This window comes from Barbus barbus, assembly GCF_936440315.1.
Source record: "Barbus barbus genome assembly, chromosome: 36".
NCBI classification, from domain to species: domain Eukaryota; kingdom Metazoa; phylum Chordata; class Actinopteri; order Cypriniformes; family Cyprinidae; genus Barbus; species Barbus barbus.
In genome coordinates this window covers 25168558-25192225 of record NC_136714.1, presented here as the reverse complement: position 1 = coordinate 25192225, position 23668 = coordinate 25168558, and the positions used below count along the sequence as shown (strand labels likewise).

The 23668-nt window shown below is 38.0% G+C and overlaps 2 protein-coding genes across 2 annotated transcripts; both read left to right on the top strand.

The window, feature by feature from the left end:
- Positions 1-873: 873 nt before the first annotated feature.
- On the top strand, positions 874-15939 carry LOC306855902 (folylpolyglutamate synthase, mitochondrial-like). Its single transcript, XM_079394853.1, has 15 exons — positions 874-1385; positions 2865-2993; positions 3905-3958; positions 4040-4104; positions 4523-4637; positions 5297-5374; positions 5601-5662; positions 7504-7606; positions 7689-7766; positions 7851-7995; positions 8071-8151; positions 8421-8571; positions 12870-12945; positions 13045-13111; positions 13815-15939. Exons 1-15 carry the CDS (start codon positions 1239-1241, stop codon positions 14189-14191), a joined length of 1728 nt encoding a protein of 575 aa, XP_079250979.1. The 5' UTR covers positions 874-1238; the 3' UTR covers positions 14192-15939.
- A 272-nt stretch (positions 15940-16211) lies between these two features.
- Positions 16212-22721, top strand: cdk9 (cyclin-dependent kinase 9 (CDC2-related kinase)). The gene is made up of 8 exons (XM_079394852.1): positions 16212-16263; positions 16633-16746; positions 17736-17817; positions 17927-18017; positions 18620-18786; positions 18924-19095; positions 19173-19321; positions 21680-22721. The coding sequence occupies exons 1-8, from the start codon at positions 16223-16225 to the stop codon at positions 22043-22045; spliced, it is 1182 nt and encodes a 393-aa protein (XP_079250978.1). The 5' UTR covers positions 16212-16222; the 3' UTR covers positions 22046-22721.
- Positions 22722-23668: the final 947 nt, after the last annotated feature.

Genomic DNA, 23668 nt, shown 5'->3' with positions numbered 1-23668 from the left:
TTCTTTGATCATCTCCTGATATGTGCCCTTTCTCACGAATTTCACCTTCTCTGTCCGCTGGACACATCAACTGTCCTGCACTGTGATGGGATGCAAGCACACGTCTGCTCTGTTAACCCAAGGGTCACTGTATCAATGAGCAACCCAGTGTTGATCAGTAAGTCATGCTAAATATTTTATTCCATTAATCAAAATTATTTTAACCAATTTAATTTTCAAGTTATATGACATTTAACACAATATTTTTAAGTCAGTTTACTATAATTGAAATGAACTGAACAGTCAATTTGATTATATATCGAGACTATTTGAACACTGTAAGTACAGTTTTGCAGCTTTAAATATTATTAGCAATGAAGTCGATTAACCCAAACTAATTAACAATGTCATTAAACTGCTCTAAATTAATTTCACAAACAGTTAAAAATATTTTTTAAGAACATTTGAATTTTAGTATGTGGAAATGCATGTAGTTATGTGATGAATAATCTAGTCTTAAATAGTCTTCTTGCTTCCTGATTGTCAATATTATCATGCATAAATGTTAGATTAATTTAGATAATTTTGTCACAACACATTTAAAATGATTACATTTTTAAAATTAAATTAAAATGGAAAAATATGCAATGAAACAGTCATCGAGTAGTTAAATTTCCTTCCAGTCTGAATGTTTTAATATGTTTTGAGGATTTCCTAAACTATAATTGCTAATGAGAAATTCAATTACTTTAAAAAATAAACATACTAAACTATAAAAGCTGAATCAAACTTGATATCTGAGCTGATTTATAAATGAAGCTTTTCTATCCAACTCTGTCCAGTAGGTGGCGGTAGTGCGTGGTTATAAGTGAGAGCGCGCATGCGCAGTACAGCTGACACGTGAGAAGCAACCCAGAGAAATGCCGGATTTTTAACAAGCACCTGTGTAGCGCGCCGTGTTTCTCTGAGCTCATTAACACGAAGAATGGTTAAAACAGTGGTATGAATCGACAGCGAACTGGAAATGTTACGGTGACTCAACCAACCGCTTTGCAGCTTCTTGACTTTGCAAACCGCCTTGAATTCCTCGAATCATCTTTAATCGAATGCGCCGAATTGTCGTCACTCGCGCTGGAGATAGTAAACAAAAGGGAAATCTGTCCGGTGAGCAGGAAGGGGGCGTGGAATGACGCTGGGGCTCCGTATTGACAGGAAAACACCCCAAATTAGGAGCTGCTTCCTGCTCTCTACGGGTCACCATGCTGCGCTTGTTCCGCGTGCTGGAGCGTTTACGCGCGTGTAGCGATATCTCCGCGCGCAACCGACACTGGACCAAAATCACCGAGCTGTCAGCGAGATTGTCCAGCGCCAAAGCTGCTCCGCGCTTCCGAAGAATGGACTACCAGGTAAAGCATACTGCGTTCATGTGTTATGCGTACTGTGTGGAAATTATTAACAATGATTGTTGAGTTTGTGGGCTTTTGGTTGGAAGTTTTATTTGTTGGGTTAATAACGCGGCAAATCCAGCGCACGCGGCTGAGTCATAATTAACAGTTGTTACATCAGCCGTTAGTTTAAAATCAAAGAGCGGCAGTTTTTTTCCGCGTAATGAGCACGTGGCTACAGTGCATTCCATTGAGGTCAATACATATTCTTATGGCAAGTCGTATAACAAACTTTCTATGAGTGTTTTTAACATTTGTATGAGGTAATACTTATTTCTTTGCTTCTAGTCACAAGCAACTGTTACCAAAGCGCAAGTTGTTACCAATAAAAAATTTATAGAAAGCTGTCACTCTTTGGATGATAGCAAAGAAATTAGTACTAGTACTTAATGAATAATCGTGTAATAATGTGACAATTTGATTATATACTAGTGTTAAAAAATAATTAACATAAAAATAGACATTTTAAGTAAGCAACAGCTTGCCATATATTCTGCATACTTTCATAAAAGCCATGTGCTCAGACAGCCATAGAGTGTAGAAAAGATCCAGTTTTATTCATTATTGATCATCTTTATTGTTTGTTTGTTTATTAGAGAATTAGGTGACAGTTTTTTAGTGTTATTAGTCAGTGTCACAAAAGATATATTGGTGGAATTGTTAACATTTGGAATATTGACAAAATGCAGAATTTGCTTCTTTAATAAGATTAAAAAATCTAGATTATTTATATAGATTTTTTTGAAACTTGATAATTTGTCAAAGTTTTGAATTTATTAAACCTATATCTGAAATATGGGACATGAAGGGAAATAAAAAAGTTCAATAACAATTACTGAATGCTTTGCTTATATTTTATGTTATTATGTAATTATGTATATAGAATAGTAGCAGAATGTGAATATTAAAATACTTTTGTTATGATTTCTACTATTTATTAAACTACTTGCATATCTTAGAGTTTTCCCCAGATTTGTTATGGTGTCAGGACTAGATTTGCCTCATCTTACTTTACTAGTCAAGCATGCTCTATTTTGTTAATAAGTGATTGTGAATATATGCGATTATATTTTGCCTCGTATGATTCATCTGATCACTGCCACCAACCAACCAAAACATTCAGCAATAAAACCTATTTAGTTTTCATTTGTCAGTTGTAATATGATTGTACTACGTAAACCTAGATATTCTGGCTAAACATTGACTAAATATTATGAAAGAGTTCAGAAGTTCAGTTTTTGTTAGTAAAACCTCATTTTGTAGAGGCTAAATCTTGACATGGACATCTGGCTATTCTCTGAATATCAGCTCAAAATTACACTGATATAGCGAGTTATGAATCTGGACTGATGTAAACATGACAGTTTCGTGAGCTCCAGACCTGGTGTTTGAGATGGCATGAAATCTTTGAGATCCTGTAGCGTTATGAATGTGTTCCAGGATGCGGTTTGCACCCTCAACACGCTCCAGACGAACGCCAGCGCTCTGGAGCAGGTGAAGAGAGAGAGAGGGCATCCTGAGATCCAGCTGCAGGCCATGAGAGGCTTCCTTCAGCGGGCAGGACTCAAGGTATCAGCAACACTAAAATACTCATGAGTGGGGTGAATGGGATGACCAAAATCATTTTATGACTGTAGGAGGGCTTTTATATCACACTAACTGCATTATGCAAATGATAGACCACTATTTATGTCAATAAATCTGCTGTTGTTTGTGAATTTTGATATCAGTCTCGGCCAATTCATCCTTGGCTGATTAAGAGATTTGATTGACAGTTTAGTGAGCGGATAATAAACCATTTCTGTTTTCAAATATTTTTAAGTCAACATTGTGTAAAAACTATTTAAATATTTAATTATCACTGTTGTTAAATGCATTGATAAATGTCAGTGTGTATATACATACATCAAATTTCTGCTTTAGCCTTTGTATATTTTTGTATAATAAATAACTGTGGCAATGCCTATTTTTGGAAAATTAAATATTTTACAAATGAAAGAGACATTAAATCTTTTTGTTTGCAACTTGATGGACACAAAACAAAAGATAAGATTCATAACAAATTTATTCTTACTCATTTTGACTTGATGAATCATGTTCCAATCTGTATTTTAATTACAAAATTAATAAATTCTATAATTACGTTGCCTTAGGCTTGGTATATTTTTGTAGCTTAAATAACTGTGGTCTTGCCTATTTAACAATTAAATTAATAACAAATCACTCAAAAATATAAATGACAAATTATTTAAAAAGTATAATGCTTATAATTGTAAAACTATTATAAAACATTTATAAATCCATTATAAATGGTCAAAATCTGTTTAACTGATCGGCAACCAACTAAACTCTGCTTTGTATCGTGAAAACAAGTTCTTCCTCATTTTGACTTGTTAAAACATGTTCACATCCATATTTTAATTATAATATGTTTGTAAACAACCGTTCAAAATGCACTGATGTGTCCTGTTTGTCCTCAGGTAGAAGAACTTGATCGTCTAAATATTATTCGCGTAACTGGAACAAAAGGAAAGGTAAACCTGTTCACTGAGCAGTTAAACTCTCCAAGAAGTTATAAAAGTTCAACAAAATGCTCAACATATAATTTTTTTTAGGGTTCAACGTGTGCCTTTACTGAACAGATTTTGAGAAACTATGGCTTCCGGACTGGATTCTACAGGTATTATAATTCAGTGTTTGGAGATAAACGTGTTTATAGTCATTCTTTAGTGATTGTGGGAGCGGCAGGGTTTTTAAATCAGTGTAAGTGTTGCGTAACTCCACTGTTTATTCATGCACGCACATGTATGAGAGTTCATGCTGAACTTTGCTTGATCTGTCCACTCAAATAAACCAGTTCTTTGAGGAGAAAGTAAAGCTATGTGTCAGTATTGCTGTGTGAATGATGTAATCAGTTTGTCCTAGGTTTTGTTGAACTTTAGCTCAAGCTTAATGATTTACATAATCACTGACCATTGTTCACAGCAAGACCTTTTAGGGCTTATACAAACACTGTAGTAAAGTCATTACATTGACTGTGTTATATTTATTGCGTAGCTTGATTTGTGTATTGTTTGTGTTCTGCATTCTCTCTTTAGTTCACCTCATTTGGTGCAAGTGAGAGAGCGAATCCGAATCAACGGGCAGCCAATAGGAAAAGAGCTTTTCACCAAATACTTCTGGCAGGTGTATTGTCGACTGGAGGAGACAAAGGTGAGACGGATGCGATTTGAAAGTCAATACGCAATGTAAGCATTCTCTAACATTCACTGCTCAAACTTCTTCCCAAGTTGTTTATATACCAGATCATTTTCAACTAGTGGTAAAAACGGCTCGGTCATGAACTATGACGGTTATGACACAATCCTGAACACATAACATATGATGATAAGTGGAGGTTAGCCGATCACAGTGATTGTGATTTGAATATATTAATAATTGCATATATAGTGTTATGAATGCTTTTAATGCAAGAAACCTTTGGGGAAAAAATTAAATTAAACAAGATTTACTTGTGCATTTCTGAAGAAGTGGTAGCTTTAAATAACAATGATCTGGTTCTTGAGTTTTAATGCTTTAATTCCTACGAAAGAACTGCATGTTTCCTGCTGGCTGCTCTGTTACATTTGCATCTGTTCCATGTTAATTGCGTTAAGTGTAAATGTGAGGCGTTTGGTCGTATAATTGCTTAATCTCAACAGCATGTCAATCATGTGAGGAAAGAAACCGTGTCGTTTGTTCAAACAGCAGAACCTAAAATGTCTCTTTGAAAATCTGCATCCATGTATCCTTCATAAATGGCAATGTACAACTGTGATATGAGTGATATTTAAAGGCTTTCTTTGTCATAACTTTTGTGTTTAACTTTTCAGGATGCCCATGGAGGCAGCATGCCTGCTTATTTCCGCTTTCTCACCATCTTGGCCTTTCACATCTTTCTGCAGGAGAAGGTGAGCAATTTTACTGAGCTGTATCATTTTATTACAACAGTTGAGCCTGTAATGAAACCTACATATCAAATCAACTAATTTGATAGTGATCTACTGCTGGTGTTTTAGTACTCTGTTATCATGTTCTCAGCAATGTCAAAGTTTAATTATTTTCTCTCAGAGATCGTTGTCCTTTATTATAAATGCTGGTTATTAACCTTCTGTCTGTGTCTCCGCCTCTGTGTAGGTTGATTTGTCCGTCATTGAGGTTGGGATCGGTGGAGCATATGACTGCACCAATATCATCAGGTATCACAGCACTATTCAGCCTTGAGAATCAGAGTTTTTACTGTCTCGCTCCCGTCTGCTTCAGTGTCGCATGTCTAATGCTCTCTTTGTGTCGCATTATTGTAGTGTGATCTCCATTTAATCTCCATTTGTTTGGCTTTCATAATTCAAGCGTGACACATTCTTCTCATATCAGCCAATCAATGATCGGCATTCTTCATGAGTTTAGTTGATCCTATCAATCATGATCCTGACTGACCACAAGAACCAATCAGTGCTCTGCATTTTACATTAACTTCTCAATAACAGCTAATAATGACAACTTAACTTAATTCAGAAACACCTTAACTTTAGTTGCACACAAAAACTTTCTAAAGCATTAAAGTTCACCCAAAAATGAAAATTTCCTGAATTTTAACTCCCCATCAGACCATGTAGGAGAAACATGGCATTCCATCACTTACTCACCAATGGATCCTCTGCAGTGAATGTCCAAACAGCTGATAAAAACGTCACAAGTAATCCACATCACTCCAGTCCATTAGTTAAAGTCTTTTGCAGAGAAAAGCTGGGTTTGTAAAAACAAATCCATCATTAAGACATTTTTAACTTTGTCTCATCTGAATCAGGTGAGAAAAATGCACAGTTCAAGCACCATTTTCTAGCAAAAATGGTCCAAAAAGTTCTAAACAAATATGTTGGTGGATTTTGGAGACATTAATTGATGGACTGGAGTGGTGTGGATTGCTTGTGGATTATTGTAATGTTTTTATCAGCTCTTTGGACTTTCATTCTGACGGCACCCATTCACTGCACTGTCTACATCTTGGACAGCCTAAGAGTGAGTGCATTTTCAGCAAAATTTCATTTTGGGGCAAACTAACAGTCTTCAGAAATTCACCACAACTTATAAACACTTAAGGTCATTGCACACTGAATCTGAAATTTTCACATGCGTTTTTCCGTTTTTTCGTATTCCCCATCCTTTCATATCAAAATGCATGCTACGGCTGCGAAAATGCAGAAAATCGAACCTGATCCAAATTTTTTTGATGGATGAAAGTTTTGGAGGCAGTGTGCAAATGTGATTGACACAACGTGAGGTCGTATTTATTTTTTACTTTTTACTTTACTTACTTTTGTCATTTAGCAGACGCTTTTGTCCAAAGCGACTTACAAATAAGAAAAAGTAACTAAAACTAAAAAGTTACAACTCTATAAATACTATCTACCCACATATTTAAGAAAATAAAGAAATTAAATAAAATTAACACATGCATATAACAACAACATTTCAATAATAAACATATCAATGAAAAAATTTAATAAAAAGCTACTACTATCCCTTGCCCGGTGGAGTCGCACGGTAGAGTCGATGGTCTTTACACTCTTTACTTTTTTACTTTTGTCATTTAGCAGACGCTTTTGTCCAAAGCGACTTACAAATAAGAAAAAGTAACGTGCGAAAATTTCAGACCCAGTTTGCAGTGACCTTTATACTTACCAATGGAAAATATAAATGCAAATCAACTTTTAAAGCTATACAAGTTGAATCACTTCTGTAAGATTTTCCATATGTGTTCTTCCTTTTAGCGTGATAATATTTTGTAATCACCAAAGTGCTACAAAACTGTACCTACAAATCCTGTATTAATAATGAGAAGGTTGTTGAGGGATGAAATGGCAGAGATAAAGGTGATGTGTGTAATATCTACGATTTTTCAAGATCACAACTATCTAGATGGATGTTTTTGTTGAAACTCATTATTTTATGTTTGCATTTGGTGCTGCTAATGGGACAGAAATGATACACTTTACTTTAAAGGTGATTGAGATTTAATTGATTAAAATGTTTTTCCTAGGCATCCCTGGGTGTGTGGCATCTCCTCTTTAGGTATAGATCACACCAGCATATTGGGAGACACCATTGAGAAAATTGCCTGGCAGAAAGGAGGGATTTTTAAGGTGAATATTTGTTGCTCTTGTGTGAAAAAGAATATAAAACGTTGCATGTTGAGAGGATTTTCAGTGAATGTGTTTATTGCAGCCAGGAGTTCCTGCATTCACAGTCAAACAGCCTGATGGGTCGATGAAGGTGCTTCAAGAGAGAGCGGAAGAAATTGGGGTGAGAAATACAAACATGCACTTCAAATACACAATTCAAAATGCAGTTAATTTGCTTACATTGTTCTCTCTTTCTCTCTCTCAGTGTTCGTTATCGGTGTGTCCTGATCTGGAGGAGTATCAGAGCGAGGGTTCACTCAGGTTGGGTTTAGCAGGTCACCATCAGCGCAGTAACGCTTCTCTGGCTCTACAGCTTTCACACACCTGGCTGCAGAGACACTTCCTCACAGGTGCGTGTTTCTGACTGTTTGTGGGTTAGTTCACACATCTCAGTTTGTGTTTTTAATCAGCTGTTTGTTCCTCAGATCCTGCATCATCATCTCCAGTGGAGTTCAGCGGTGTGAGTCCAGCTCCAGCCTTCCAGCCTAGTCCTGCAATGATTAAAGGTCTGCAAAAACACACTGTACAGCCCAATTAAAAGCTCATTTTTGAAACCTAGTGAACTGCTTTGTGTGCTGCCAACATTGGTAGCAACAAGCACAAATACCTTCTCAAATATGTAATTAAAATGGCCACTTTTGAGATTTGAACTTGCAGCCTTTTGGTTACTTTTCCTGATATTTCTCACTAAGGTTACAAAATTACTAAATCGCAAAAGTCTTGGAAAGATCATAGTGAATTTAGCAGTTGTAGTTAATATATGATGTTTTCGCAGGTCTTGCGGAGACTGAGTGGCCTGGGCGCAATCAGACAGTAAAACACGGTCCTGTGACGTATTTCCTGGACGGAGCTCATACCACACGCAGCATGCAGGCCTGTGTCCGCTGGTTCAATGAAATCGCACCACAACATGAGAGAAACGCAGGGTGAGAAATTAATGTATGAATGATGCATTTTTATAGCGCTTTATTGTGTATTGCTGTACACCCAAAGCGCTTTACAATCATATTGGGGGGGGGGGGTTTCTCCTCATCTACCACCAGTGTGCAGCATCCACTTGGATGATGCGACAGCAGCCACAGGACAACGGCGCCAGTGCGCTCACCACACACCAGCTACAGGTGGAGAGGAGAGAGAGTCATAGAGCCAATCAAGTGTATGGGGGATTATTAGGAGGCCATGATTGACAAGGACCAGTGGCGGGAATTTGGCCAGGACACCGGGGTTACACCCCTACTCCTTACGATGAGTGTCATGGGATTTTTAATGATCACAGAGAGTCAGGACCTCGGTTTAACATCTCATCCGAAAAGACAGTGCTTGTTGACAGTATAGTGTCCCCGTCACTATACTGGGGCATTAGGACCCACACAGACCACAGGGTGAGCACCCCCTGCTGGCCTCACTAACACCTGTTCCAGCAGCAACCTAATTTTCCCAGGAGGTCTCCCATCCAGGTACTGACCAGGCTCAACCCTGCTTAGCTTCAGTGGGCAACCGGTCTTGGGCTGCAGGGTGATATGGCTGTGGCCATGAAGTCAAGTTCAAGTTGAGCTTTATTGTCATTCCGCTACATGTGGGGACATACAGTGGAACGAAATGTCGTGCCTCGCAGGACCACGCTGCTACATAAATACAGACATATAACAATGAAGTAAAAAAACACTATAAACCTATACACAACTAACCTACTGACAGATTTAACTATAGGTATACTATATATAAGTATTTACCCTATACAAACTAAAAAATGGGGTGGGGGGTGTTCCATGTTTCAGCAGGTAGGGGTTTGCATGGGGTTTCAGAGGGGGGCGGGGTGGTTTGAGTTCAGGGCTCTCACAGCCTGGGGGAAAAAGCTGTTGAGCAGTCTGGCGGAGCGGGCTCTGATGCTCCGGTACCGTCTTCCTGATGGTAGGAGCTGGAAGAGACTGTGGGAGGGATGGGTGGAGTCCTTCACGATGCTGTTGGTTTTGCTGGAGCATCGTGTAAGGAAGATGTCCAGGATGGAGGGGAGAGGGGCACCGATGATCTTTGCAGCTGTGTTCACTGTCCGCTGGAGGGTCTTGCGGTCAGCAGCACTGCAGTTCCCGTACCAGACAGTGATATAGCTGGTCTGCACACTCTCAATGGTGCCTCTGTAGAATGTGGTGAGGATGGGTGGAGGGAGACTTGCTCTTTTCAGCCGGCGGAGAAAGTGTAGGCGCTGTTGTGCCTTTTTGGAGAGTGACATGGTGTTGCTGGTCCAGGTGAGATCCTCTGTGATGTGCACCCCCAGGAATTTAGTGCTGCTGACTCTCTCCACAGTCGAGCTGTCGATGGTCAGTGGGGGGTGGTCAACGGAGTTTCTTCTGAAGTCCATCACAACCTCCTTTGTCTTCTCCACATTGAAGGACAGATTGTTAGTGTCACACCATTCAGCCAGCTGTGCCACTTCCTCTCTGTAGTGCGTTTCATCGTTGTTGCTGATGAGACCTACCACTGTTGTGTCATCATCAAACTTGAAGATGTGGTTGGAGCTGAACTTGGCAGTGCAGTCGTGGGTCAGCAGTGTGAAGAGCAGCGGGCTGAGCACACAGCCTTGTCCTCATCACAGGCCTGTGGCGGGGGCTTGTAGTCAGTGATGGTCTGAATAGCTTGCCACAGGCTCTGTGTCTCTGCTGTCTGTGAAGTGATTGATTTTTTTTTTTTGAGCGTATGACCAGTTTGCATTTTTGATGCCACAGGACAGACTGGCTCTTGCTGTTTTGAGGGCTGCTTTATCTCCTGATCTGAATGCTTCATCTCTGGTCTTTAGCAGCCCATGAACCTCTGCTGTCATCCATGGCTTCTGGTTTGCACGTGTGGTGATGGTCTTGGTGACTGTCACATCATCAGTGCACTTTTTGTTGTAAGCAGTCACAGTTTCAGTGTACTCATGCAGGTCTGTGTGGTTGTTGTAGGTGGCTGTCTCTTTAAACATGTTCCAGTCTGTGTCCTGGAAGCAGTCCTGCAGTGCTGAGGTGGCATTGTCTGGCCATACTGTTATCTGCTTTTGAACCGGTTTGGCGAGTTTGAGAAGTGGTCTATATGCTGGAATTAGCATAACAGAGATGAGGTCTGAGTATCCGAGGTGAGGGCAGGGTACAGCCTTGTAAGAGTTCTTTACTGTTGTGTAAACAAAGTCCAGTGTGTTGTTTCCCCTTGTTTCCCTGACTTTAAGTTTGCGTGGTTGAAGTCACCGGCTATGATGAAAAAGCCGTCAGGGTTATTTGTTTGTTGTTCGCTGATGGCGCTATACAGTTCACGAAGCGCGTCCTTAGCGTTTGCACACGGGGGGATGTAAACTGCAACAATAACAATGACCGTGAACTCCCGCGGCAGATAGATCGGTCAGGACTGGGACTTAGGAAATACTGAGACATATGAAACCGACAGAGCATCCATGGCAGAAAACACTAAAAGGTCATCAATAGGTTCACTGGTTGACATAGGACATATTGACAGTTCAGAGATGGCCTCCTCGACCGGTTCGGAGCAGGACAAAGGTTCAAAAATGGCCTCTGTGGCCAGTTCAAAGCAGGGCAAGAGTTCACAGAAAGCCTTCCTCTTAGTTTTCCCAGGTCTACAACAAGTGGGCGGGCAATATGCTAATGTTTCATTTTGATGTCAACATGAAACAGCTTGGGATTTGTTTTAAAAATGACTCCTTTCAGTGATTCAAAGTCGACACTTTCTTTTGAGAGACAATAACTTTATACACGGTGCACTTTCAGATTTAAAACTTTGCAGGATGTTTTCATTCACTTAGAGCTGTGTTACACACTGCATGAAAGGTAATTTTCAAAAATCCATAATAGGGGCACTTTAATGACAGAATTTTTCATTTTTGGGTGAACTATCCCTTTACCACCATGAGTTCCATTTCCAGGGAAGCTGTGAACTGATAAAATACATGTATACATTGAATGCTGTGTAAGTTGTTTTAGTTAAAAGTATCCGCTTAATGCAACTGTGTAAATGTAAATAAGGAATGATCTGTTTTCTAAAATACTTCTATGATTGTAACTTTAAAATAGGGGTGTAACGATACGTGTATTCGTATTGAACCGTTCGGTACGAGGCTTTCGGTACGCATTACAAACCGAACGATGGACTAATCCTATTACGTAAAATAAAAGCTTAAAGTGTGTGAAATATCAGTGCCACTGCGCTCAACAACGCAGCCCAGACGACGTAACAGGCTGTCTGCCCCGTGATAACCTCCCCTTGCTGGGGTGCGTCGAAAGAGATGATCTTGTATCAACGATAGCCAGAGATCTTGTCAAAAACATTAATTTTTGACAAACTTAAAAGGATTTGTCATTTCCAATTAATGTAGGCCTGTTACATTCTTATTTTTATTAGTCCTATTATTATTAAGTAGTTACTTTTATTATTAAATTAAAAGTACAATTAATTTGCCCCACAATAATTAACGCATAACTGATGTGCTGCGAGGATAAGATTAGGCTATAGCCTATATACTCCTCAATTAAAATGTTTTTTTTTTTTAAAAGGTCTTTTAAAACAGGTCTATTAGGCTATAGGCTACCTACAATGAATTATAGTCCTATAATTAAAATATTAACACTGCAGTCATCAATAAAAATCAATGAAATAAAAAGCTTTCATTTCAAGCACCGACTTTAAAAACAACCTGTTTAACACGAAATACGTTTCTTTTTTTTTTTCAGTACGTACAAGAGAAATATAAAGGAAATAAATGAAAACCGCTATAGGCTATACCGTTATCAGCATATGTTCGGCTTCAGATGCCGAAAGCGCCGTCATTACATTTTTACTTTCACTTTCTGCTTATAGTGAATTGACTGAGATTAAGACGTTAACTGGCATAAATCTTGCGCAAAGTTTGCATGTGTGCAAACACGTGCTTGTGATATCCATTGGCTCGCCTTCATGGTTTAAAACAGAAATATTTCCAACATTGCAACGTAACCAATTGCCCCGCCCCCCGTATCGAAAACGTACTGAACCGTGACACCACTATGTCGTATCGAACCGAACCGTGAATGTTGTGAACCGTTACACCCCTACTTTAAAACTAAAAGGTTTAAATGCAAATCTAAAGGCATGTAGTAGAAACTCGAGAATATATTCAGTGGAGCCGAACAGTGGTTCTTGAATTGTGTGTATCAGCAGACAGCTTTGAATTTTTGTTGGTGTTTAATTCTCATTGTGTTTGTAGGGGTCCAGTGGTGAGGGTCCTCTTATTCAACGCTACAGGAGAGAGAGACTGTGCTGCTATGCTCAAACTGCTCGTAGTGAGTTATTTCACACTTTTTAATCATATTAATCTGCGCTAAGCCAACCAGAATCATGTTGGTTTGTATTATCATTCTAACGATTGTTCTTTGTTTTAGCCCTGTCATTTTGATTTTGCCGTGTTCTGTCCAAACATCACTGAGGCCATAGCGACCTGTAATGCAGGTAAGAGATGCTTCCAGCCTCTGTCCTGTGTTAGAGATCCAGAAGCAAAAGAGGATATGAGATGTAGTCAATCAATAAGAGATGATGATAGATGTTTTGATTGGTTCAGGACCAAATTTTTGGTTATTTTAACATCCCAGTTTTAAGAGTGCTGACCAACTGTATATTTTGGCCAATACATCTACAAATTATATATATATATATATTATATATATATATATATATATAATATATTATTATTATTTTTTTTTTTTTTGTATAATTAATTTTATATAATATTCTAAATATATCTTATAAAAAATGTTTTGGATTTTATTTATTAAAAATGTAATTAAATTATACTGAATGATTATGCATTACACTTTTTATTAAATATTGAAACATTGCTAAAAAATATTTTAGGAAACATTTAAAAAAAATGCTTTTATATTCAGGAAACACATTTAAAATGTGCTTTTATATCCAATATTTGTAAGCATTTCCTTTTTATTTTTTGCTTTTTAGAGTATTTAGCAAAATGTTAACATCAGAATGAACTTCCTTGAGTGCTGTTGAGTTTTTGTGAGATTCCTAATATTTTACATAAAGATTGTTTCAGATAAATCACTTATGAGATTTTATTTTGGTTAGAATGCTGCATTACAAAGTAGTTTTTGGGGGGGGGTTTGCATTCTGCATTTTAATAACACACTCTGTCATTCAGACCAACAGAACTTCAACGTTTCTGTGGAGAACATGCTCACACGTTGCCTGGACAACCAGCAAAGCTGGCGTGTTCTGAATGGCCAGGAGGAGAAGTCAGAGGCGGAGCTTCTGATCGGAGGTGGTTTGCCATTGGTGGCACAAAGACACAGCGACACGCTGGTGTTTCCCTGCATCCTCAGCGCCCTGCAGTGGATCAGTCAGGGAAGAGACACGGTTCTGTCGGACCCAAACAAATGTGTCATACCCGTTAAACCTAGCATTAATGCGAAAGCTGCGCCGCTACGAGAGGCTGTAAACATACACGTCCTCATCACCGGTAGTTTACACCTGGTGGGAGGGGCTTTAAAACACTTGGATCCTGCTTTAAACTCATAACAGACATATGCATGTGTCTGCAGTGTCAGACACCCAGCCAAACACAGGAAGTGCGCCACCTAGTGCCTGAACCCTCTGTCCCCGGTACTCACCCAAAAATGAAAATTAGCTGAAAATGTACTCTCCATCAGGCCATCCAAGATGTAGATGAGTTTGTTTCTTCATCAGATTTGGAGAAATGCAGCATTACATCACTTGCTCACCAATGGATCCTCTGCAGTGAATGAGAGCAAACAGCTGATTAAAATCATCACTATAATCCACAAGTCATCCACCCCACTCCAGTCCATCAGTTAATGATTTATGAAGTGAAAAGATACATGTTTGTAAGAAATGAGTCCATCATAAAAACGTTTTTAACTTTAAACAGTTGCTTCTTGCCAAAAATGAGTCCATAATCCATTATAACAATTCCTCCAGTGAAAAAGTCCATCCACTGTTATCCGTTTACATCAAAATCCACAGACATGTTAATTTAGAAGTGTTTTGGCTTGTAAACTGAGCTGGATCTGTGCATATTTCTCTCTTGATTCAGATGAGACAACTTTTTCAATATAATAGATAGCGGACTCACATTTTAGCCGAAAATTTTTTTTTTGAAAAATATTTCAAAGGATTTGTCTCTAACAAACACGCAGCTTTTCACTTCACAAGATGTTAATTGATGGACTGGAGTGGTGTGGATTATTGTGATGTTTTTATCAACTGTTTAGACTCTTATTCTGATGGCACCCATTCACTGCAGAGGATCCATTGGTGAGCAAGTAATATAATGCTACATTTCTCCAAATCTGTTGATAAAGTTGGCTACATCTTCAATGACATGATTGTGAGTAAATTGTCATCCGATGTAAATTTTTGGGTAAACTATTCCTTCAACAGTTCACTCGGTGAAGATTTACTGCAAAATTCACAACAAATCATGGATGAAATCTTTTCTTCTTGAATCCATGCATTCTACATCCTGAAGAGCATTGGACCAGTTCATCAGTTTATTGTAAAAAGCACATAAATCCGAATCTACTTGAGCTGTATATGTTTACTTTATTGGGATACTTTAATTTGAAGTACTTAAAGTGCATTCAGTTCATTTTCTGTGTAAGCTTCTTTATTTTACACTACAGTATTGATGTTTTTAACCGGATCTTTCCATTAATGAAATAGAAAGTCAGGTTGCCTGTTCATCAGTGTTTGTGTTTTATTGCACTGAAATAATTGTGCCATATAAAAGACTCTGTTCTCATAATTATGGAATATGTGTCATTTCTAACTCAAGCATGGGAAAGTCTGCATTCATAATTGGATGCAAAACGATGTCCGAAGCATGTCAACACTGCGGTGCCCACATCCGTTCATAGTGAATAAAAGTGTTAAATGTTTTGTGTGTGTGTGTGTATATACATCAGAGGACTGGAGGTGTATAAAAACAGACTGTCAAATGACTTATGTTTTTAATCTTAATGTAATTTATTTTTTGTAGCTTTATATGTACTGTAGTAGACAGGCGAGTGTATAATCTAGATACAAACTATTTTCAAATGCAACCTGGATTTTTGAATATGCTAACTTGGTTTTGGGATAATTCTGTTATGTTTGAAAGATTGGATAATTATTATAGCAATAATGTGACTTAATATTAATTTTGATCAATAAAGATAATACCACTCTTGTCTTCAAGTGCCATAGGGTGCTATTAAAAAAAACTGTATGTACTGTATATACCAGATGGAAAAATGAGTAAAAATTCTAAGAAATTTGTGTCCATATGGTATTAATTCTTCTTACATATAATTTTTTTTGCATATACAATGTGCAATTTCTATCCTAATGAGATATACTAATTTAGGTATGTTTTGTCGGATAAAATACGTTTTTATCACATTTATGTTTAAATCTACAAGTACAATTTTTTTAATACATTTGACTGTAGAGCAGCTTTATGTAAGACTGTGTATCTTCCGGGCGGCAGGTGGCGGTAGAGTTTTTCTTGACTGTTGAATCTGTCCTGCGGACCGCAGAGGAACAGCAAGGATGCAGCGCGACAAAACCGGAAGCTCCGGCGGTGGGGATAAGTACGAATATTTTAATAATATTATATCTCTTATCAGTCATTTAAAGTATTCAAAATTCGATTTTGTTTATTATTAACATGTCAAGCACATATGTGTACTGTTTAAATACAGTTCGTCTTTTAAATGACGGTGTAAAGCTGATATTAGTGCGTGTGGGTTTGGTTGTTGTTTTTGTGGTGGCCGAATGAAGAACACACAACCAAAACAGCATCTTAAAAGACTCAATATTGTCGTATTTAAAACATAAATTTGCCTAAATGCGTCTGTACGAGTCTCGTGAATATAATTAGCTCAATGTAAGAGCATCAGAAGGTAAAGAGAGCTCTTCGTCGTGTTTTAAAGGCAAATATGTGTGTTGTGTGTGTTTAGGCCGGACAGAGAGACCGCCATCATGTCTAAATACTATGATGGGGTCGAGTTTCCCTTCTGTGATGAATTCTCCAAATATGAGAAGCTGGCGAAGATCGGCCAGGGCACCTTCGGGTCAGTATTTGATGCTTGTGTGAGAAAATACACCTTAAATCTGTTTATTATTGCTGTGATCCACTGTCAGGAAAACAATGGCTGTTAAAATGTCTATAGAGATCTTTGTGGTTAAAGGAATAGGCCTAGTTCAGCCAATTTGCTGACAGTTGGCTCACCCTCAGGCCATCCAAGATGTAGATGAGTTTGTTTCTTCATCAGGTTTGGAGAAATGTAGCATAACATCACTTGCTCACCAATGGATCCTCTGCAGTGAATGGGTGCCGTCAGAATGAGAGTCCAAACAGCTGATAAAAACACCACAATAATCCACACCACTCCATCAGTTAACATCTTTTGAAGCGAAAAGCTTTGTGTTTGTAAAAAAAAGGGAATCTTTCAAAATGTTTTTTAACTTCAGAGTGAGTTTTCTATCCATAATATTGCTTTCTACAATGAAAAAAAATAAATCTCATATGAATCAGGAGGGAAATATGCACGGATCTAGACAAGTTTGAGTGAAAACAGTAAAAAATATTTCTAAACAAATATGTTATGATTTTGATGTGAAAGGATGACAGGGGATGGAGTGTTTGACTGGAGGAAGCGTTATTATGGACTTGTATTTTGGCCAGAAGCGACAATGTAAAGTTAAAAATGTTTTGATGGATTTGTTTCTTGCTTTTTCACAAGACACATGGAGTCGTGTGGATTATTGTAATGTTTTTGTCAGCTGTTTGGACTCTCATTCTGACGGCACCCATTCACTGCAGAAGATTCATTGTTGAGCAAGTGACGAAATGCTATATTTCTTCAAAGCTGTTCTGATGAGATGAAGAAAACCTCACCACCATCTTGAATGGCTTATGTAAATTTTCAGTAAATTGCCATTTTGGGGTGAACTATTCCTTTACCATTTTGCTATATCTTGGTTTAGACGTAATCAGTGTGATTGCTGATTGGATTACCTATGAGGTTGAGTGATTTTCTGATGTGTTTTGTTTCTGTAGAGAGGTGTTCAAGGCTAAACACAGACAGACAGGGAAGAAGGTGGCTTTAAAAAAAGTTCTTATGGAGAATGAGAAAGAAGGGGTGAGAACATGCAGCTCTATCCTACATTGAAATCAAGTTATGCGGTTACTGGACTTAATTATAAATGCAGATGTCACGCACTTAAGTGTGTTTGTACTCCTCTGCTCAGTTTCCCATCACTGCTCTGAGGGAAATCAAGATCTTACAGCTGCTGAAGCATGAGAATGTGGTGAACCTCATTGAGATCTGCAGGACAAAAGGTGAAGACTTAGAAAATCTGTGTTTATTAAGCCTTTCCATGGTGTATATGCTGTCATAAATAAGATGACAAGCCAGTGTGATTATCAGTCTGTCCATCAAGGGTCTTATTGAAGACATTTGTACATTGAAGTACAACTGGTTCTTACCAGATAAGGCAGTCTCTGGAAAATGATCCATTCACACCAAGAGTGATAATTATGACAATAACTATATCAGCATCCACACCAATGCGTGATAACGTTCTGTTTATTATCAGCATGTGTTGCATATTGTGTCACTTTAAATGTTTGAGCACTTTAAAGGCTGATTGACTGCCAGTGTTTTTAATACTGAAAGTGATTCCAATGAATGTTCTTCTTTGTCATTGAACTTTATAGTTATTATAGTAATCGTTATAGTTATTATCTTTGGTGTGAATGGCCCTTCCTGCAGTAATCATTGTAAATTCATTAGTCAAAAGGTATTGGATCTCTGTAACTATGACTAGAGCTCCAGTTTTTCACTCTATATCAAATAGTAGACAGTGTGTTAAATTACATGATGTCTTGCTTTTGATTGGACGATTATTATAAGTTTATTTTTCTCATCTCTTCCCCTCCAGCCACCCAGTTTAACCGTTATAAGGGCAGCATCTATCTGGTGTTTGATTTCTGTGAGCACGACCTCGCTGGACTGCTGAGCAACGCTAATGTTAAATTCACTCTGGCTGAGATTAAGAAGGTGATGCAGATGCTGCTGAACGGACTTTACTACATACACAGAAACAAGGTAAGACAACATGATCGCTTATAGTTTGCCTGGAAATATTCACAGATAATCTGATGTAAATGTGACTAACAAACAGGCCCAGGGTTGTCGCTGTGATGCTTCCAGTCTCAGACTGAAGTATTGTGTGCTTGTATCAGATCCTCCACAGAGACATGAAAGCAGCCAATGTTCTGATCACCAGAGATGGCGTTCTGAAGCTGGCTGATTTTGGATTGGCCAGAGCGTTTAGTTTGGCTAAGAACAGTCAGGGGAACCGCTACACGAACCGGGTCGTCACACTGTGGTACCGACCGCCTGAACTACTGCTGGGTAAGTGAAACACATCTTAAACACTTGTAGTGGGATATAATTATTGTTTTTTTCACTGAGTATTTGTTTTTTGTTAGGTGAGAGAGACTACGGGCCTCCCATAGATCTGTGGGGTGGAGGGTGTATCATGGCAGAGATGTGGACCAGAAGCCCCATCATGCAGGGGAACACAGAACAGCACCAGCTCACCCTCATTAGTCAGCTGTGTGGCTCTATTACTCCTGAGGTAACACACACAGAACTATACTTTAGACCTCTTTACACATGGTTTTTACATCTACTTTGGGTGGTCAGATCACAAATGGTCAACCGAGATTGATTGGTTTAAATGTGTCTGAAGTGTCCACTTCTGATCTGATTTTGTAAAAAATAATATAAGGAAGAGCTTAAAATTTCATTATGCATGCTAGTATTTTTTGTTTATTTGTTTATTTATATATATATATATGTGTATGTGTTTAAATAACTACAAAAATGTAAAAATCTGAAACCGGGATTATTTATTTTATTATTATTGTTTTTTATTTTCATAAAATGAATACAAAAACATAAATATGAAGAACATAAATATTTATGTGAATTCATGCATATATTTAACAAAAAGAGTAAAGCATAAATACAGTGATGTGAAAAAGTGTTGGCCCCCTTCCTGATTTTTTGTATTTTTTTTTGCATGTTTGTCACACTTTAATGTTTCAGATCATCAAACAAATTTAAATATTAATCAAAGATAGCACAAGTAAACACAACATGCAGTTTTTGAATGAAGGTTTTTTTTTTTATGAAGGGAAAACAAAATCCAAACCCACATGACCCTGTGTGAAAAAGCGCATTCGCACAGGGCCAAGCACAACCCCCCCCTTTAGTAGACCAAAAAATTCCTCAAAAGCTACACATCATGTTGAGATCCAAAGAAATTCAGGAACAAATGAGAAAGAAAGTAATTGAGATCTATCAGTCTGGAAAAGGTTATAAAGCCATTGCTAAAGCTTTGGAACTCCAGCGTACCACAGTGAGAGCCATTATCCACAAATGGCAAAAACATGGAATAGTGGTGAACCTTCCCAGGAGACCAAAATTACCCCAAGAGCGCAGCGACGTCTCATCCAAGAGATCACAAAAGACCCCACAACAACAACAAAAGAACTGCAGGCCTCACTTGCCTCTGTTAAGGTCAGTGTTCATGACTCCACCATAAGAAAGAGACTGGGCAAAAATGGCCTGCATGGCAAAGCAAGACGAAAACCACTGCTGAGCAAAAAGAACATAAAGGCTCGTCTCAGTTTTGCCAAAAAACATCTTGATGATCCCCAAGACTTTTGGGAAAATACTCTGTGGACTGACGAGACAAAAGCTGAACTTTTTGGAAGGTGTGTGTCCCGTTACATCTGGCGTAAAAGTAACACAGCATTTCAGAAAAAGAACATCATACCAACAGTAAAATATGGTGGTAGTGTGATGGTCTGGGGCTGTTTTGCTGCTTCAGGACCTGGAAGACTTGCTGTGATAAATGGAACCATGAATTCAGCTCTCTACCAAAAAATCCTGAAGGACAATGTCCGTCCATCTGTTCGTGACCTCAAGCTGAAGCGAACTTGGGTTCTGCAGCAGGACAATGATCCAAAACACACCAGCAAATCCTCCTCTGAATGTCTGAAGAAAAACAAAATGAAGACTTTGGAGTGGCCTAGTCAAAGTCCTGACCTGAATCCTATTGAGATGCCTCCAGTGTGGCTGAATTACAACAATTCTGCCAAGATGAGTGGGCCAAAATTCCTCCACAGCGTTGTAACAGACTCATTGCAAGTTATCGCAAATGCTTGATTGCAGTTGTTGCTGCTAAAGGTGGCCCAACCAGTTAGGTTTAGAGGGCAAGCACGTTTTCACACAGGGCCATGTGGGCTTGGATTTTGTTTTCCCTTCATAATAAAAAACTTAATTCGAAAACTGCATGTTGTGTTTACTTGTGTTTGATTAATATTTAAATTTGTTTGATCTGAAACATTAAAGTGTGACAAACATGCAAAAAAATAAAAAATCAGGAAGGGGACCAACACTTTTTCACACCACTGTATAGAACTTAAATCCATGTTAGGTTTTTAAATATATATTTGCATATATTTAACAAGTACAAAAGGCATGAATATAAAGCTATTTAATTTTTATATTAAAAATTAAATTGCTTTTTAAAATTTATTTACTTGCTTATATTTAGCCAAAATGAGTACAAAAGTCAGGAATATGAAACTTCAATTAATGTAATAAAATATTTCACAAAATCAGTACAGAAAGAATAAATATTAAACTGGAATTCATATTAAACATATATTATATGAAACTTGAATCCATGTTTCATATTTAAGTCTTATTTATACAGGGGTAGGCAAGTTTGGTTCTGCAGAGTTCAGCTCCAACCCTAATCAAACACACCTGAACAAGCTAATCAAGGTCTTCAGGATTATTAAGGCTACAGGCAGGTGAGATTGTTTTTCAGGGTTGGAGCTGATCTTTGCAGGACTGTGGCTCTCCAGGACTGAACTTGCCTACCCCTGTATTTATACATCTGTATTCCGTGCTGTCTCAGGTTTGGCCCGGTGTGGATAAGAAGTATGAGCTGTATCAGAAGATGGAGCTTCCTAAGGGTCAGAAGCGTAAGGTGAAGGACAGACTGAAGGCTTATGTGAAAGACCCGTACGCTCTGGACCTCATTGACAAACTGCTGGTTCTGGATCCGGCTCAGAGAATAGACAGCGACGACGCTCTCAACCACGACTTCTTCTGGTCTGACCCCATGCCCTCTGACCTCAAAAACATGCTCTCCACACACAACACCTCCATGTTTGAGTACCTGGCGCCGCCGCGCAGGAGAGGTCACATGCCCCAGCAGCCAGCCAATCAGAACAGAAACCCTGCCACCACCAGCCAATTAGAGTTTGACAGGGTATTTTGATTAATTCGGCTGGCAGTGATTGGTCAAGGAGAGAGAGAGACTTCTGATTGAATTGGAGAAACCTAGTGCTCTCACCTGATTACAAAACATAAGACATTTCTATGTATATCTTGAGTTATTGCTTCCTCACAGTGTTGTGTTGGACATCCATGAAAAAGGCAGATACAGTACTTGTTGTTTAGTGTTTGCCCTCACAGAAGCTTTATCTAGATTACAAAAAATACTGATCATTGATCAGATGAGCCCAGTTGATATGAATTACTGAATCCATGCTGAGCTGAACCAGTGACAACATGAGATTATTGTGCTGCCAGTGCATTGTGGGAGAGAAAAAGAAGTGTACTTAACGTTTTCAAGCAAATTTGGTCTAGTATTGGTTGTTTTCCCATTGAAAATAGTTTTGAAAATGTTAATTTAGTCTGGGAGACCCATTATTTAAACACCTGGTGATCATCTTTTCAGATTTTGTTAATATAGTTGTTTTTTTTAAAGATGTTTTTATTTGTAAGATCAAGTGTTTGTGTTGGGATATTGGTGTATACGTTACTTGTAAGTATAATACACTAATAAAGCCTTTCATGTTTCCCACCCTGTTTTGTGATTTCTGGGGGTAATTGTGGAGAAACTTTATCTAAAGAAAAAGGTCATTTATAAGTCAGTTTCTGTTTCAACACTTAAGAAGTCAGATGGACATGACTGTTTATTTTAACTTTAATCAACTTGGAAAAAGGAACTTACTAAATGCATGTTTTAAATTGAATCCCAATTTAAGTAGTTATTAATAATGTGCTCAAACCTTCAGAAATTGCTGTAATCTAGAACTGAATAGAAGACACGGACAATTACAAACGAAACAAAATATATATTTATAGAAGCCTTTCAATGTTAATGTATTTGTAATTTATTTGTTAGACTTGAAGCCCTAAATTCAGAACTTGGTTTTAGACTGGAGCCCTGTAGCTGCACCAATCACGTAGCTGTATATTTTCAGTGATGCATCATCAAACCATACCTCCGAGTCGCTTTACAGTGCTGGATTTTTCCATTCTGCTCGCGCTGTGCGAGACGAGTGCTGCATGATATTGCAGAGAAGACGACGTGTGTTAAATTGCAGATTTAGAAAAATCATATGGAAAATATTGGGAATTAATGAAGTTTGATATTAGAACGGCATTTATTAATCAACAACAATTGGAAACAAAAACTAAAGAAATAAAAAAAGGGTCTTATAAAAATCGCCGGTTAGCCCGTCATTGCCTGGAGATTTGTTATTCTTTAACAAGTTAATGCACTTAATACTAAATATTTTTTTGGCCTTGAAAAAAGAAAACTGTGATTTTGCCTCAATCTCGAAATTAATGATTAACAATAAACTTGTAGATAATTCCTCAGTTATTTCAAAATATGTTGCTCAGTTTTTAGTAATTTGTATTCTCCCATATCAGCTTCTTCCCAAACCTAACAAAGACAAGTTATTCATTGAAAATTGGAGGCCTAGTAGCTTGCTAAATAATGACAGTAAATTGTGTGCAATGATTTTTGCAAGAAGACTGAAGCAAGGTTTAGACAAAATAATTGATATAGAACAATCTGGGTCTATGCAAGACCGTCATATAAGGAATA